The 14,746-nt window shown below is 38.7% G+C and overlaps 3 protein-coding genes across 3 annotated transcripts; all 3 read right to left on the minus strand.

Moving 5' to 3' along the window:
• Nucleotides 1–2,144: 2,144 nt before the first annotated feature.
• LOC146560213 (claudin-3-like) lies at nucleotides 2,145–3,575 on the minus strand. The gene has a single exon (XM_085244149.1). It carries the CDS (start codon nucleotides 3,445–3,447, stop codon nucleotides 2,800–2,802), a length of 648 nt encoding a protein of 215 aa, XP_085100275.1. The 5' UTR covers nucleotides 3,448–3,575; the 3' UTR covers nucleotides 2,145–2,799.
• A 1,249-nt stretch (nucleotides 3,576–4,824) lies between these two features.
• Nucleotides 4,825–6,374, minus strand: LOC146560214 (claudin-4-like). The gene has a single exon (XM_085244148.1). It carries the CDS (start codon nucleotides 6,266–6,268, stop codon nucleotides 5,618–5,620), a length of 651 nt encoding a protein of 216 aa, XP_085100274.1. The 5' UTR covers nucleotides 6,269–6,374; the 3' UTR covers nucleotides 4,825–5,617.
• A 2,326-nt stretch (nucleotides 6,375–8,700) lies between these two features.
• Nucleotides 8,701–9,886, minus strand: LOC146560215 (claudin-4-like). The gene has a single exon (XM_085244147.1). It carries the CDS (start codon nucleotides 9,806–9,808, stop codon nucleotides 9,140–9,142), a length of 669 nt encoding a protein of 222 aa, XP_085100273.1. The 5' UTR covers nucleotides 9,809–9,886; the 3' UTR covers nucleotides 8,701–9,139.
• Between the last annotated feature and the right edge of the window lie 4,860 nt (nucleotides 9,887–14,746).

A 14,746-nucleotide genomic window follows, 5' to 3' on the forward strand; every position in this document is an offset into this window, starting at 1 on the left:
CCTTTTTTCCATTCCTGCTCTTGTTTCTGCAAAGTAAGATTTTGGCAACTTTCTCATCCTGGCCATATTGTTAATAATAAATTTAGCTGATAAAAAAGTGTTAAATTTAGGTAGGAAATGTTTCTTGAAGATTAACAGAATTTCTTTTGTTGGTTCACTAACTTTGTTATCCTCATTGTTTTATCATTGATATGTGGATCTGTTGTGCTTTGGATTTGCATTTCTTGCTGTTACTGGTAGGAATCTTGGTGAGTTTCTGTTCACAGTGAGTGGACACAGTGAGTCTGTGTAATTATCAGGTAAGGGGGCTGTTTTCCTTTTCTGCCTCCAGGTGCCAGGCAACCTCACTGTCCTTCACATTCCCCAGTTTCGGTCATGTGACCAGAGTTTGGCTAGAGCCAGCAGAGCATGACCAGAAACACTCACAGACTGCCCTTTCTTCTTTCCCCCCACTCATCCAGGTTTAGGTATTTGATTAGATACAGTTTTATTAGACCCTCAGGAACTCTGGGGTTGGTTGGTCCCCGTTTGCTTCTCAATTCCAACTCCCTGGGTTTTTCCCTGTTTATTTATGGTATTATTTTGAATTTGTTTTTTGAGTTAATCACTAGTTTTATAAAGTTTCTGTGTTGTAATTCACCAGCTGGGAGTAGGGCTCTTAGTAGGACTTTATATTTTGCAGAGCAAATAAAGAATTGATTTTGTAATAAGTATTATTTTAAGCTGATACTTGACTCCTTTTATACTTCTCGTCAAAAATAATTCTCCTTCAAATAAAAATGATTAATTTCATTTCACTTCTTTCCATCGCTAAAGTGTGGTACCTGATCTTAGAATGGTTTAAAGTGCACCTGTGTGTAAATCACCGATTAACAGCAGCCAAACATGCCCGAGGCTCCTAGACCAGTCACTGGAACAACACACGGGAAATGGTGCTCAGTGGTAAACAACTTTAGATGATGATCCTCTGTCACATGTCTGAGAAAAGAGCTCATTTATTTTATTTATTTGATATTTATTTCATTTAAAACTTTCAAGTTTAAAGAAAATTTCTTGTAAATGTCTGAAACTTTAATATTTTAGCCATTTGAGAGGGATGTGTTTCGATGCCCACATCTATTATAATGCAGTTATACAAAAAGTTAATCTCAATTAGTTTAAAAGAACTTTTAATTTAAATGAGCTCTAACCTGTGGTTACAGGGATCGTGACCAGATGTCAAGCAGCTCCTTGTCCATTGTTGAATGTATAGGACTAAGAGACAGCAGTCAGTAACATGATACAGCACCAAGGGACCTCTTCCATATTTACTGTGAGATATTCATAAATTTTTAACATTCCTGCCTTCCTCAGATGTGTTTGCATGCGTTTTGAAACTACACTGAAAAGGATGTCTGTCATTGCATGGAAATTCTAGTTGGTAGGAGTTTTTTTAAGCTTCTGAGTTAAGATCACTATGTGCTCCTTTGCTGCATGTTTTTATTAAATAAAGAGACAAAATGAAAAACTAGGTAGTAGAAGATTGAGGAGAAGTTAAAGTTTTACTGCAATTGGTGAACACTTTTAAATCTTGTTTTTACTTTCATAAATTTGAAATATTTTACTTTGTTTTAGTGTTATACATGCATTTTTATTTTGTTTTGTAGTATTTATTTTGATTTCAGATAATTTTACTTCATGAAGGACGTTGTTTTATTTAATTATTCAAGCTATTAGCTGTAGTTAACTTGTCTTAGCTGCTGTACCAAAGATATTTCTTTACATCCTGTTACGTGACGTATAGTGAAGGTGTGTGTTGTTAATGGGTACTACCTGCAAACAGGTGTAGCAACAAGAAATAAAAGAAATGCAACTTGCCTGGAATGACTCCACTGTTTTGTGCTCACATTCTCACCTCTGCCAGTTAACTGATCCTGTGGCTAATTGTTTAGAGCGTATGTGGTAAAGCTGCCAGCTGGAGGTAATTTATATCTCAGGATTGAATATCAGGGTTACTCTCATGAACACACACCTTCCTTTTTTGTTACTGGTTTACTGACTCATGCAAGAGTCTGTATGCTGTTAAAAGATTAACAAAAGCATTTTTTATGTTCTTGATGAAAACATTTTTTTTAAAGAAAGGGGTAAAATCTTAAAAAGTCATTTTATTTAGAAAAAAAGGCCATTGAAAAATACATATTCATCATGTAATACAGCATGATTAGCTCAGTGACAAGTTGCCTCAGAACCCATGTTCTTTTATTCTCAGTACACACTGTGGACACTGTGTGTCCTGCAACCTCCAGTCTCTCAGCAGACTTTCACCCTTTCCACAATGTAAAAGAAACTCCATTTAATGCATGTTAACATTTGTCTTGGCTGGTACAGGTCATTATTGATATTGTTTCTACAGTATTTACCTCTGTGTGCTATTCAACACACCAAATCATTAAATTTTCTACAGAGGGATGCTTTAGTATGAATGTGGCAGTGGTGGCTTGTGGGGAAAAAAACTTTCTTTGTAAACATGTAAAGAAGTTGGTACCATATAAAATGTAACAGTAACAAAAAATAAACAATATTAATCTGAAAAAGATGGAGTACTAAGATATGCACAGACATGTCTCTTTCATCCTTTTTCAGTCTCTTGAAAAGCAAAAGGTCCATCACAAAAATACTTAATATTACAGGCAAAATCAAATGCATCCCTCATTGAACAGTTCTCATTTTTTATGAGCTCTTCGTCTAAAGACAATCTCACTTTGATGGGGTGAGCAAGTTCAAGATTGAGTACTGTTTTTTTTTCTTTTTCTTTTTGGATCATACATAGTCTTTCCTTTCTAAACCTGGCCCACCGACAGACCGTGGGGCAGAATAAGCCATTCGTGAAGGGTTGTATCGTGTCTCACGAGGCGGACAGGAGAAACAGAGCAGTCCACCGCCCAGAATCAGGAGTGCAGCGGCTCCCCAGCCAATATACATTGCAGCCCCCAGCTCCCTCCGCTGGGCATCAGTGAGTAACGGATTGTAGAAATCCCTGATTATGGTGTTCGCAGACCAGGAGACAGGAATGAGCTGCATGACACCGGATACAATGAAGAAGACTCCAGAGATGATCATCACTTTGGCCTTGGATGCCTCGTCTTCAATGCAGTTGGTGCACTTGGCCCCAGCAATAGCAATGAGCAAAGCCAGGATTGCTAACAGGATGGAGATGACTGTGAGAGCTCGGGCAGCTTGAAGATCTTGGGAGAGGGCGAGCATAGAGTCATACACCTTACACTGCATCTGTCCAGTGCTCTGGACCACGCAAGTCATCCACAGGCCCTCCCAAATGATCTGAGCTGTCACAATGTTGCTGCCAATGAAGGCTGTCACCCTCCACATCGGGAGGGCACAAGACACAATGGCAATAAGCCATCCTATAATGCAGAGGGAAATGCCAATCAACTCCAGCCCTATAGACATGTTGAGGGTCCTTTTTCCTTTTCCTGCTGAATGTCACACCTGAGGTAAGATCCCAGAAAAGAAATCTAATACAGGAGAAGAGCCGAGAAGAGAGCCAGGTATGGTTAATTTCAGGCCTCGCATTGGTGTGTGATGATCTTTCACCTCGACTTCACTAGAGCTGATTTTATAAGGCTGGTCAGGTGCAGGGGAGGAGTCTGTGATGAAGCTGACATCACTAAAAGGGGAGGGATTACCTGGACACTCAAGTCTTTCTGCTATCGGCTTACATGGCCAACTTCACAATGGGCCTGACCACAAAGAGGTCTTTTACAGCTAAAAGTGTTTTAAGTTTAATGTACAAAAGTATGGGAAGAAAAAAAGATCTTTGTTGTCAAGCAAACTTATTAAAAAAAGAATATAAATGGAATTTTACCTTCTCAGAAAACGTTTATGTAATGAAATTTTGTGAAACCAGTGAAATCTTTCCTTTCACTTTGCAGCTGCTCTTAAAGCTGATAAACCTTCAGCCCAGCCTTCCCTCTGTGATATCATGTTGCTTTTTTTGAAATGCCTGATAAATGAAGAATTCTGGTCTCACTACTTCCAAAACAAACTGTTACTCTCCTGATAATCACTGCAAAAGCCCTTGCTTCTCCTAAGCGAGGGAGTGAAGATTCTCTGCAGCTTTACGAGAGCACAGACTACCTCGGTTGAAGTTAAATCCTTACACATACAAAGAGTAGACTTATGAGGCTGGCTTTCACCTGGCAGTCCTGTTAACCTTTATGAGTCTTAATGAATCCATCTGTCTGTAGAATGTCCTTGAATTTCTTTTCGTCCAAGACTGTCTCCCTAAGAATGCCCCCATCCCCCAGCACTCTGTAACCCAGGAGTAAAATGGGTTCATTGTTTGGAGTGAGAGTTCAGATAGTTGTATGTGTGTAAGACAAGGTAGCGGTTCTTGTTATCACAGAGCCTGCAGACATATGGGAGACAGGGAGATGAATAAGTGCTGTGACAGAGACTCTGAGTTGTCTAATGAATCTGAGTGTGCAAAATTAATGACATTGTTCTTCTTTACACCCCTACAATATCAAGCTTGACCATTTTTGTTCTAAATTAGTACATTCTCATTTTAGTATGAACAGTAGAGTATAATTGACCAGTCTACCATCAAACAGAGACTTGGTTAATTTTATATCATTACCATTAGTTTATATAGCTGCTGTGTAATAGAGCACTGCTTCTCAGCCAATGATGGAAGCAACTAGATTTTGAAAAAGTCAAAACATACATTACTTCGTTGATGCTATGAAATATTATTAATGTGTGTATTTTGCATGGTTTTTCTCAAATGTTGATATACCAGATAGCTCACTCTCAAAAAAGTAAAAAGGAAGAAAAAGCTTCTTTTGGGTGTTCGCTTATTCACATTCACTTATTTTTTATTTATTTTATTTTACACTGCATACCCTATCTCACAGTAACATTCATCCAAAGATCATCGTACACCTCGGATTTCTTAAAAAAAACAAAACCCACTGACATCGATTATTTTGATTGACATTTAATTTCATGTATTTGTTGCTTACACTCTTTTTTTCCTGCCCTTTATACTTTTTAACTTAAATTTTTGCAATCACTTAAAACAGTCATAGTCACGCATTGATTATTTTTTACATTAACTGCAGGATCCTTTATAGACAGATAAATAGATTATCTTGAAGCCTTAGCAATCCGTCATTTTCAACAGTGAGGGCTCATTGTCAACAGTCAAAATCATCACAAGAGGTTTGTTTAAAAAGGGCATTAAAAACATGTAAACCAAGAAAACATTCCAGAGAAACAGATGTAAAAAAACATATAGATAGATACAGACAGAACACAATGACACCTTATTCTAATCAAAGCATTTATATGTATTTAAAAATGTGTAATCAACACAATTTAAACTTCAGGCATATAAATGAATAAACTCTCTAAATTTGGACTGCAAATAATAGAACTTTAAAGTTGTTAATCTCCAACAGCAACATGTCTGCACTTAAAATGTAGGACATGACAATATACCAAGACAGAATATGGAATTTCCTTCTGAACATGAAAGCAGAGCGATACCAATTTCTAAGAAATGGCTCTTCTCCTCAACCATGATGGCAAAGATATGATAAAAGAGCAGATGTTTTTTTCAGACGTAGTCTTTCCTGTCATAGTCACTGGGGACGACGGACTTAGGTTGAGCGTATACCGTTGATGGAGGCCCATGCTTTTTCTGAGGCTTCTGGGGCCGGCTGCACAAGAGGATGGCCCCTCCTATGAGAAGAAAAGCAGCTGCTGCCCAGCCCAGGTACAAAGCTGCACCGAAGTCTTTCTTCTCCCCCAATCCCGTTGAATTGTGGAAGTCCATCATGATATTGTGGGCAAACCATGACACGGGTATCATCTGGCTCAGAGATGCCAGGATAAAGTTCACACCAGCAACAATCATCACTTGAGCCTTGGTTGCCTTTTCATCCACACAGTTGGTACACTTTGCTCCCACAAAGGCTGCAAAAAGCCCCACAATTCCCAAAAGAATGGAGAGGATAGTAAGGGCACGCGCGGCCTGAAGCTCAGGACTTAGATCCAACATGGAGTAATGAATTTTACACCCCATGTAACCTGTGCTCTGGATTCGGCACTCCATCCAGATGCCCTCCCAGCTCGTCTCAGTAGTGATGATATTACTTTGAATAAAAGCTGTTACTTTCCACATGGGCAAAACGCAAGACGCAATGGCAAAGATCCATCCAAGGAAAGCCAGGGCCACTCCAAGAATCTCTAATCCCATTGAAGGCATGTCTGCACTGTGTGTAAATACGAAGTGTCCACTGTCAAGTGTCAAGTGTCAGATGTCCTCAGAGTAGTTTGAAGAGATGTGAGTGATTTATTGAGATTATTGCTGATACGAGAACAGATGGTTTTAAATAGGTGGAGTCACATGGATATTGATTGGAGGAGTTCAAATAGTTAACTGCCCCACCTCATTTGTACTGCCAGAAACAGCCGACTCAGCTTAATGATTCAACTTTCACGGCCTTAGCAGCTCTCCCACCTGTTTGGGTGAGGGGAGAGTAAACAGTGGCTTTTTCTCTCAAGTCTACAGTAGTTAAAGAATAACAGAAAAGTTAAAGGTCGAAGGATGAATGCTTGAAAGTAGAGGACAACTTCAGCAATAGTATCATTGTAGTAGTGTGTGGCAAATGAATCAGAAAGAAAATTTGTTAAAAATGCTTATGCAAGTTGCACAAATGGGTTTGTGAATGCCTTTAGTACTTTATTACACCTTATTTGGATAAACAGTAGTCACTGAACCCCGAACATGATGGAAGTGGTGAAAAGCAAATGGGGGGGGGGGGACTTCTCTGGAAACCAGTGGGAGTTCTCTGATTATGTGAAAGTTGTATTTGTATATATGTGAAAGCCTCTGCATACCTCTGATAAATTTGATTAAAAAACAACATCATCCCAAGTTCTATGGAAAGCTTTCACAATTCCACCTAAAAATGTTTAATCTTTAAAAGTTTAGAGATATAAATGTTTTGGAAAAAGCGCTTTCATCTGGCCACAAAAAAGACAAGGCCTAGGTTTCTTTCTCTGCTTTTTATAGAAATATCATTTTGAAAAATGTCTTTTTAAGACAGGTGATTGATAAGAATGTTGTTCGAGTTAATTTTCTCTTAGTGTAAAGCACACACTGAGTTACTCAAGCAGCCTCAATTTAGAAAGCTTAAATTATTAGATATTATGTCATCATAATAGGGTGTGTAATGTGCTGATATGTACTGCTGAAAACAGCTTCACTGCATCTGTTCAAATGACTTCCTTCCTTCTGGGAAGTTCTTGACTAACACTACTTGTGGAACTGCAATGCAACACAAAACCCCTCTAACATAATACAGTGTGCACTGAATATATTACTTTCGTGAAACTCTTTTAGGAACATCTGTATTTCTCTCAGTACACACACGTGCTCGTAATAGAAGAAAACACTATATAATAGGCCAGTGTGTTGGAAAATGCATAAATAGTCTGTTTAGGTGTCCTGTGGGTGGGTGGAATGGATTATCAGTGTCCTTTTTCAGAAAATCATTGCATCATTTATTTCAACTTTTATTTCAGTGTGCTGTGGAGAAAAACTTACACTCTGGCCTCCAAGATTTAGCAGAGCTTCCTCATCACACTAACACAAACTGCACGGCATCATTTTCACTTTGTAAACCATTTTACTAACATGAACATTATTGACATGATCATAGGACCACAGCAGTCAAACGCATGGCCTTCAGACACTTGAATGCTTGGGCTTAAATCAAACATTATTCAAGAAATTTATATTTTCTTGAAGTTGTTGAGCAAGCCTTGGCCCATCAGAATAAGAACAGTAAAAATATAAAAAGCCTTAACATTTTATCCTGAGTCAACCTCTGCTGGGAAATGATGCACTCATAGTTTGTCCACACCTCATTTAACCAACAACAACATCATTTTTCTCTCTTGCATCTGCAGTTTCTTTGAAATGGGAGCTGGCTTGTACTAATATGTTTTCCATCACTTCTGACTAGCACCCGATTGCACTGTTGTGCTGAATGACACATTTTGTAAGCAGCTCTGTGGCCACTGAAAAGGAATTTCTAGTATATTTAGAAGCTCGTAAATATACTTTACTGTATACTAATAAATATATGTAACTTCGTATCTAATGCCTAAGTTAAGAAGAGATGAAATGTTTTCTAATTTGTGTTTCTTGAGGATTTTTAGCTCTTCTTGTTTGTCGAACGGATTCAATCACATGGGTTGGTTGACCTTAAATGAAGCAAGTCGACTATTTTTCTGTCTATATTGTTAAAGTGTACTATTTAAGCATAATTTCTTTCATAGTAAATCTTTTTTATATAGTGTTTGCTTTTTTTAAAAAAAGAAAAAAAGAATTGACATACCCTTTTAAACATTCAAACTATATTTTGAGTCTGTGAATCCAATGCCAAGCAGAAGTGCACAGCAATTAGTTGCAAACTAGCTGATCAATAGAGTCTTTGTGGCTCAGTTGTGACTCGGCAGAGGTTACATCCCCTGCAGATGGAGACTGTTATCTCCGACTCAATTTCACTTTGCAAATGGAGGGCAGGCTACAAAAGAAAGGGAGCACAAGGTGCTCTTCTGAAACAAGCCATCTATTGTTAGTTTCTTCCATCTACATTGAAATAAAATATCCAAAGCTGGAATGCCCCTGAACTGCACTTCTTGGTCAAACATGGCTGAACTCTATAGCCGGTATATGTCCCTGCCTCTGCACACCAACAAACCTTTTGGAATAAAAAGCACAGCACAAAGTGCACTATAAAGAAAAGTTGATAACAAACCAGTTACTGAAAAAAAAGTTTTACTTTTCAACTGAAGTTGTGAAACTTCCTCTTGTCAGAATTTACTTCCAAGTACATTGTGTGAAGATTTCTAAAGGTTAGAAACATCTTGATTTCAGCTTTTTGAGGAAAAAAATGTGTTCATACTTGCAAAAGAAACAAAAAAATGCACATCATTTTAAAAAAAATGTTCACGACTAAAACATGAAACACGGATCAGTCATTTAAACATTTGAAGCTAGCACCAAACATGCATCTACTAACCACAAATTTATAAATGCAGTTCATCATTTCCTCATGTCACACAGTCATACATAGTCTCTTCTGGTGTATCCATTGACTGATATGGTTTTTACAGCTGAGTAGTCAATGCGGGAAGGTGCAGAACCACCACCACTTGGTGCCGTGGTTGATCTGCGAGGGCAGGAGCAGCAGAGCAGGGCTCCCCCTAGAATCAGCAGGCAGGAAGCAGCCCAACCAAAGTACAGAGCATTACCAAACTCCCTCTTCCCTGTCTCCTCCAGCATGGGGTCATAGAAGCCCAGGACAATGGCGTGAGCTGTCCAGGACACAGCCAGCAGAAGCAGCAGTCCAGCCACCACAAATGTCACCCCAGCAGCCACCATGAGGCGAGGTTTACTGCTCACATCCCGGCTACAGTTGGTGCACTTGGCACCAGCCACTGACAAAATGATGCCCACAATGCAAAGAACCAGAGAGATGATGACCAAGGCACGAGCTGCTTGCAGGTCAACTGGAAGCCCCAGCATGGAGTCATGTACCTTGCAGTGCATCTGTCCTGTGCTCTGTACAGAACAGTTCATCCACAAGCCTTCCCAGATAACCTGAGAGATGACAATGTTCTGGCCGATGTAGGCAGCCACTCTCCACATAGGCAGGCCACAGGTCACCATTACTCCCAGCCAGCCAGCCACAGCCAGAATGATCCCGAGGATCTCCAAACCGGTAGAATACATAGTTGGAGCAGGGGATGAGGAAGGAGCTGAACAAAATTCTGTTTCAGTACGCTGTGAGATGGGAGGGCTTCTGTGTCGGTGAGCTCAACCCTCTTGAGATGAAGGTGACATTGGATCTCTGTGGCTCAAAGGCCTGTGCAAGGCTTTTAGCGAGAGAGGAAGAGAGAGGGAGAAAGAGATTCTACCTTCTTTATTCAGTTTAGATGACTGAAGGTGGAGTCAGCTTAAGGTGGCATCATTTCTACCTCCAAACTGAACTTGGGTTTCTGGAGACATCAAAGTTTTCTTTAAAATCTGATACAAAAGGATGTCTTATAATATGAGACAACCACAAAAATACATATCATTGTTAATAGAATAGTCCAATGCTGAAATGTACATGAACCCAGGGAGTGTTAGTTTATAGTAAAATGCTGTAGATTTTTTTCTGAAAAACAGTTTTATCTATTTTTACACCAATTAAACATTTACATTTATTTACTGAGATGCATAAACTGAATCGAGTAAAGATACTTTTAAGTGTTTTGGAGTTTGTTTGTTTTTTTAAACTGGATACACAGTATTTTAGTCCATGTGTGCATATTTCTGTGACATGTGACAGAATGATGAAAAACGCTGAATCATTCCCTGAATGAGACCCATGAAGAAAAAAAGAGGAACAATGCCAGCCTTGTTTTTTGGTGGCCAGTCACACAATCCCTTATAGCACAGAAAATACCTACTGGCCAAAAAAAGAAAAAGAAACAGGCATCTAATGAGTCCTCTTTATGTCATTTGAGACCTATCTAGAGATTCTTGGATGACTTTATCCAGTTATATTACCTCATTTTAAGCCAGTTTCCTTAATGATGGCTAGGTAATACTGAAATAAAGTGTGATGGGCAAATTAAACTCTTGATAATCTAAATGACCAGAAAATAAAAAAAATACAAATCAAGGTGTAGTAATGCCCAGATATTTTCCCATTCAAAAAATATTCACTCACAGCTGTTATGTCTTTTTTTTCTTTGGTACTGTCTGTCCTGCAAATACTTTGGTCAAAGGACTAGAAAATGCCTAACAGTTAGGGATATCTTCTAAAAAGTCTTCACATCTTCTTGAGAATAGGGGCTTGGCTAATAAGTGAACTCTGTGTCATTAAAGGCTATCCACTAATATACAGAGGTCACATCGGGTCAGTGATTGGCTACAACAGCATTAAAATGATTTGTTTATCAGCACTAATTAGATTGACCAGTGCTCAGAACAAAGAGTCCAAAGAACTGACTGAAGATTTAAGAAGGAGAAACATAGGTTTGCACAAGCTGGGAGGGTCTCTTGGGGCTATTTCTAAATAACTGCAGATCTGAAAATCTTTGGTTCAAATAATTTTACGTGAATACAAGTTATTCAGATGTGTCACTCAAACTCTTACCCTCAGATGAAAGAAATTTGTTAGGTTGCTCAGGAACAAGAAAGTAACTGCCAAGACTCAGGCCTGCAATGAACAGTAAACTACTGGAATGTCAGATCTCAACCTTAATGGAAATTTGTGTACTTTGCTTAAAAGTCAGGCCTATGCTAGGAAATGGACCCATTTAAATTCAAATATCCAGAAAGAATTATCCCAGAAGCTTGTTGATGGCTACCAAAAGCATGTGGTTGAGGTGCAATTTAACTAAATTTAACTAAAATTAATAGGGGAGTATAAGTCAGTAAAGATGTATGCTATGCAATCATTCCACCCTGAAAAAGAACAATTCAAAGAAATCATTAAGAGGCCAAAATCTCCTTGAAATTCTTGTGCATCATCAGTGTCTGAAAACGTCTGGCCACAACTGTAAGCTGGGAGTAGTAATAGTTCTCCATTCTGCAACCACACAGTCTTTCATCATCATGACACATGCCTGCCAGAAGTCTGTTGTTAGTCAACAGAAATATACTGAATAGTACTCCCTTTGTTGCCAAATAAGTATTAATAATGTGACTTAAAATATAAATAAATAAATACAAAAGCTTTATCGGTTAGAAACAATAGTAGCACAGTGGTGATGCAGTGATTTACCTAAACATGCAAACATACATGGAATACAGTACATAAAGAAATAACTAAAGAATTTGTACATACAGTACTTTGCTTCATTTATTATTTCATCAGTTTTGACAAAACCACCTCTGTGTTCTAAAGACGGCTGTAGGGACTCACTGTTGTACCTCTGCTTACCTCTTCTGTACAGATTGACAATTTGTACAACTTTCCCCCCTACCTTGTTCAAATTTTTACACATTTTTTGTCCTTCCTTGAGAATGTCTTCTTCACAGACACTTTTTCCCTCAGACCATTTCTAATCGTACTTCAATGAACAGACTCAACTGAAGGGCCTATTTCTTGACTATAAAATACTGTTCATCTGCTGTAGTTTCTTTTTGGGCTTTTCCCTTCTACTTTTGTCCTACACTTTTTCAGTTTCTTCAGAACTTTTAAGAAATATCCTGCGCACAATGCCAAGGTATGCACAACTATTTTAAGTAATGTAACTATTTGGCTAATAGCTATTTGGTAAACACCTTGTTGGTGTGAAAATATTAAAATATTATTTTATGGCTGTCAAACTGTGTTATATTTTGCATCATATATTATATTTCGGAGATTCAAGTAAGGAAATGCTGCGTGTTGTTACAACAGGTTGATAGTATGTTAGTAACAAAATACCTAAGTTACCTGTTATGTGTAGACACAACACTGGTTCCTCCCTGAGTTCTCTTTTTATGTTTGTATAAAAATAAAACTCACTCAGGTGTCTTCTGTGCAAGCCTTTTATGCTCGACTGATTCATATTATCAGATACAATGACTGGATTGAAAAACAGTGAAAAAGCAGCCAGTTTCCATATAAACACTGTGAAAGAGCTCAGAAAGCCTGGAGCACTACTCAGTATCACTTTAAAATTTACAGGTAAGTCCGGTTCCATGGAGGAAACATGAAAAGAAATGGGGAGTGGCTGGAGACTTTTGCACAGTACCATGCATGGATAATATGTTATGGGAGCTTTAAGATGTTCTTTCCTGCGTGCCTCAGCTGTGGTGACCATTTCTTGGTATCACACATGTAGCAACTCGCACACCTTGCTCAACATTTACCTGTTATGGGAACCAGTCTGACCTGTTCAATGAAGGTGCTCCTGGTTGTTGTCACTGTACGCTAAAGTGTACTAATCCTAAGTATAAATGTATACCAATTATTGTTAACATTAAGCTGAAGAATTTCTTTTGTTGTTTGATTTGATTGCTTTTTAATTGTTATTTAAAAACAAGCGTCTGTTGTTGAAAAATACTGTAGTGAACTAATCCAGTTTAAGCTAATACAGCTTAGTGCAATCAGCATTGTTACAGTGATTGAAAGCACCATGAATCATGTAAGGAAATAGTAAAATAAAAGGAAATAAAAGCTGTTCCTGTATAGAGCTGTAACGGTCTACACAGACTTTACGAGTCTTTCCCCAGGGCAAAATACAACCTGACAAAACAACACCTGCATGCTTGTAATTATCATAGAACAAACAGCATTCTTTTTTTTAGGGGGGGGGGGGGGGGGGGGGGTAGCTCTCATCTCAACCATATGAGCATCATAAGTTGTAAATTAGCAAACCAAAAGTAGATCCGTCTAAAACGGGCCAACTGTCGTTTTAAGTTTTCTTGAAACCTGTTCAGTCACAAAGACATCCATATTTGGTGCGTTGTTATGTTGTGTCGTGCAGACTAGTCTCTGAAGTTGCGAAACATTAAAGGGCACGTCGATGTACTCATTGAGATTAGTTCTTAGCATGTCATCCTCTTGGCATTACAATGCCCACAAATGCAGTTCGCTCTAAACTGAAACTGGGCACAAACAGTTTGCATGGTACTTTTATTTATTGCATTACATCTGATCAAGCAGTTTAAATTTAAGGTTTAGTAGCGCTGGGTGGTTAGCGCTTGCGTTCACCCTCATGCCCTGGATGTTTTTGTTTATTTGGCAACATAAACAGAGCAAGCACCTTCTGTTTTTCTAACACAAGTTGCAAGTGGCCTGTACTTTTTGAACACCTGTTAATTAATTTTGTGTGTAATGTGGTGGTTTGTATTTAACGGCATTGCTCAATGAATCATTGTATAAAAACTAAATAACCTGTTGTCATCTCTTTGAACAGAGATATTAATAGAATGTATTAAGGGGCTAATAGGAGTGCTACTGTCAACAGACCTGACTTCAGTAAGCTCCAAATAACAGATTAAACAAGAAAAAGACCACTGTGAACAACAACGCACAAACACACACAGACATCTTCCAAGAGTGTGATTTTAAACCACTGCCCTCTGAGAGTAAATATTAACAGGTGTGTTTTATACAGGATGTTATCATTTCGGGTCTAAAGAAGCTCCTATTTGGCAGACTGAAAGATTTCAGGTTCCCGTTGGTGTCATGTGATAATAAGACACGGCAAAAATGAGTGAGTCACTGAGCAACACACCATGTTGTGCCTAAATCATCTGTCATGGTCCTGGGTCATTTTGACCCAGTGTTCTTAGTTTTTCTGTAGTTTTGTATTTTGTTTCTTATGTCCATTGGATTGTTTGGTTTGGTATTTGGATTCCCTCTGTGTCCATGTTTTTATTGTGGTGTCTGCTCTGGTACCGTGTTCCCATCCTATGTGTGTTCTGTGTTCTCCTCATCCCCTCGTATTCATCCTTCTTCTCTGCCTCTCTCTCTGCCTCTCTCTCTCCGTGCTCATCTCTGTGTACTGTGTTGTGTTTAAGGTCCACATCTTGGTGTCAGTATCGTCAGTTTCGTGTCCTCCCTGCTCGGCCATGAGTAATTGTCTTCAGCTGTGTTCCCCGTGTGTTCCCACTTCCCTCGTTACCTTCTGTGTATTTATGTCAGAGTGTCCCTTTGTTCTGTGTTGCGTCATCCCTCTAGGT

This window comes from Mchenga conophoros, linkage group LG14 (assembly GCF_057382185.1).
Source record: "Mchenga conophoros isolate Kocher_MC1m ecotype Shallow Benthic linkage group LG14, M_conophoros_male_GT1.1, whole genome shotgun sequence".
NCBI classification, from domain to species: domain Eukaryota; kingdom Metazoa; phylum Chordata; class Actinopteri; order Cichliformes; family Cichlidae; genus Mchenga; species Mchenga conophoros.

Bases quoted from the DNA above. Each gene is read 5' to 3' on its own strand.
- LOC146560213 (XM_085244149.1), bottom strand. From the start codon at position 3,447: ATGTCTATAGGGCTGGAGTTGATTGGCATTTCCCTCTGCATTATAGGA.
- LOC146560215 (XM_085244147.1), bottom strand. From the start codon at position 9,808: ATGTATTCTACCGGTTTGGAGATCCTCGGGATCATTCTGGCTGTGGCT.
- LOC146560214 (XM_085244148.1), bottom strand. From the start codon at position 6,268: ATGCCTTCAATGGGATTAGAGATTCTTGGAGTGGCCCTGGCTTTCCTT.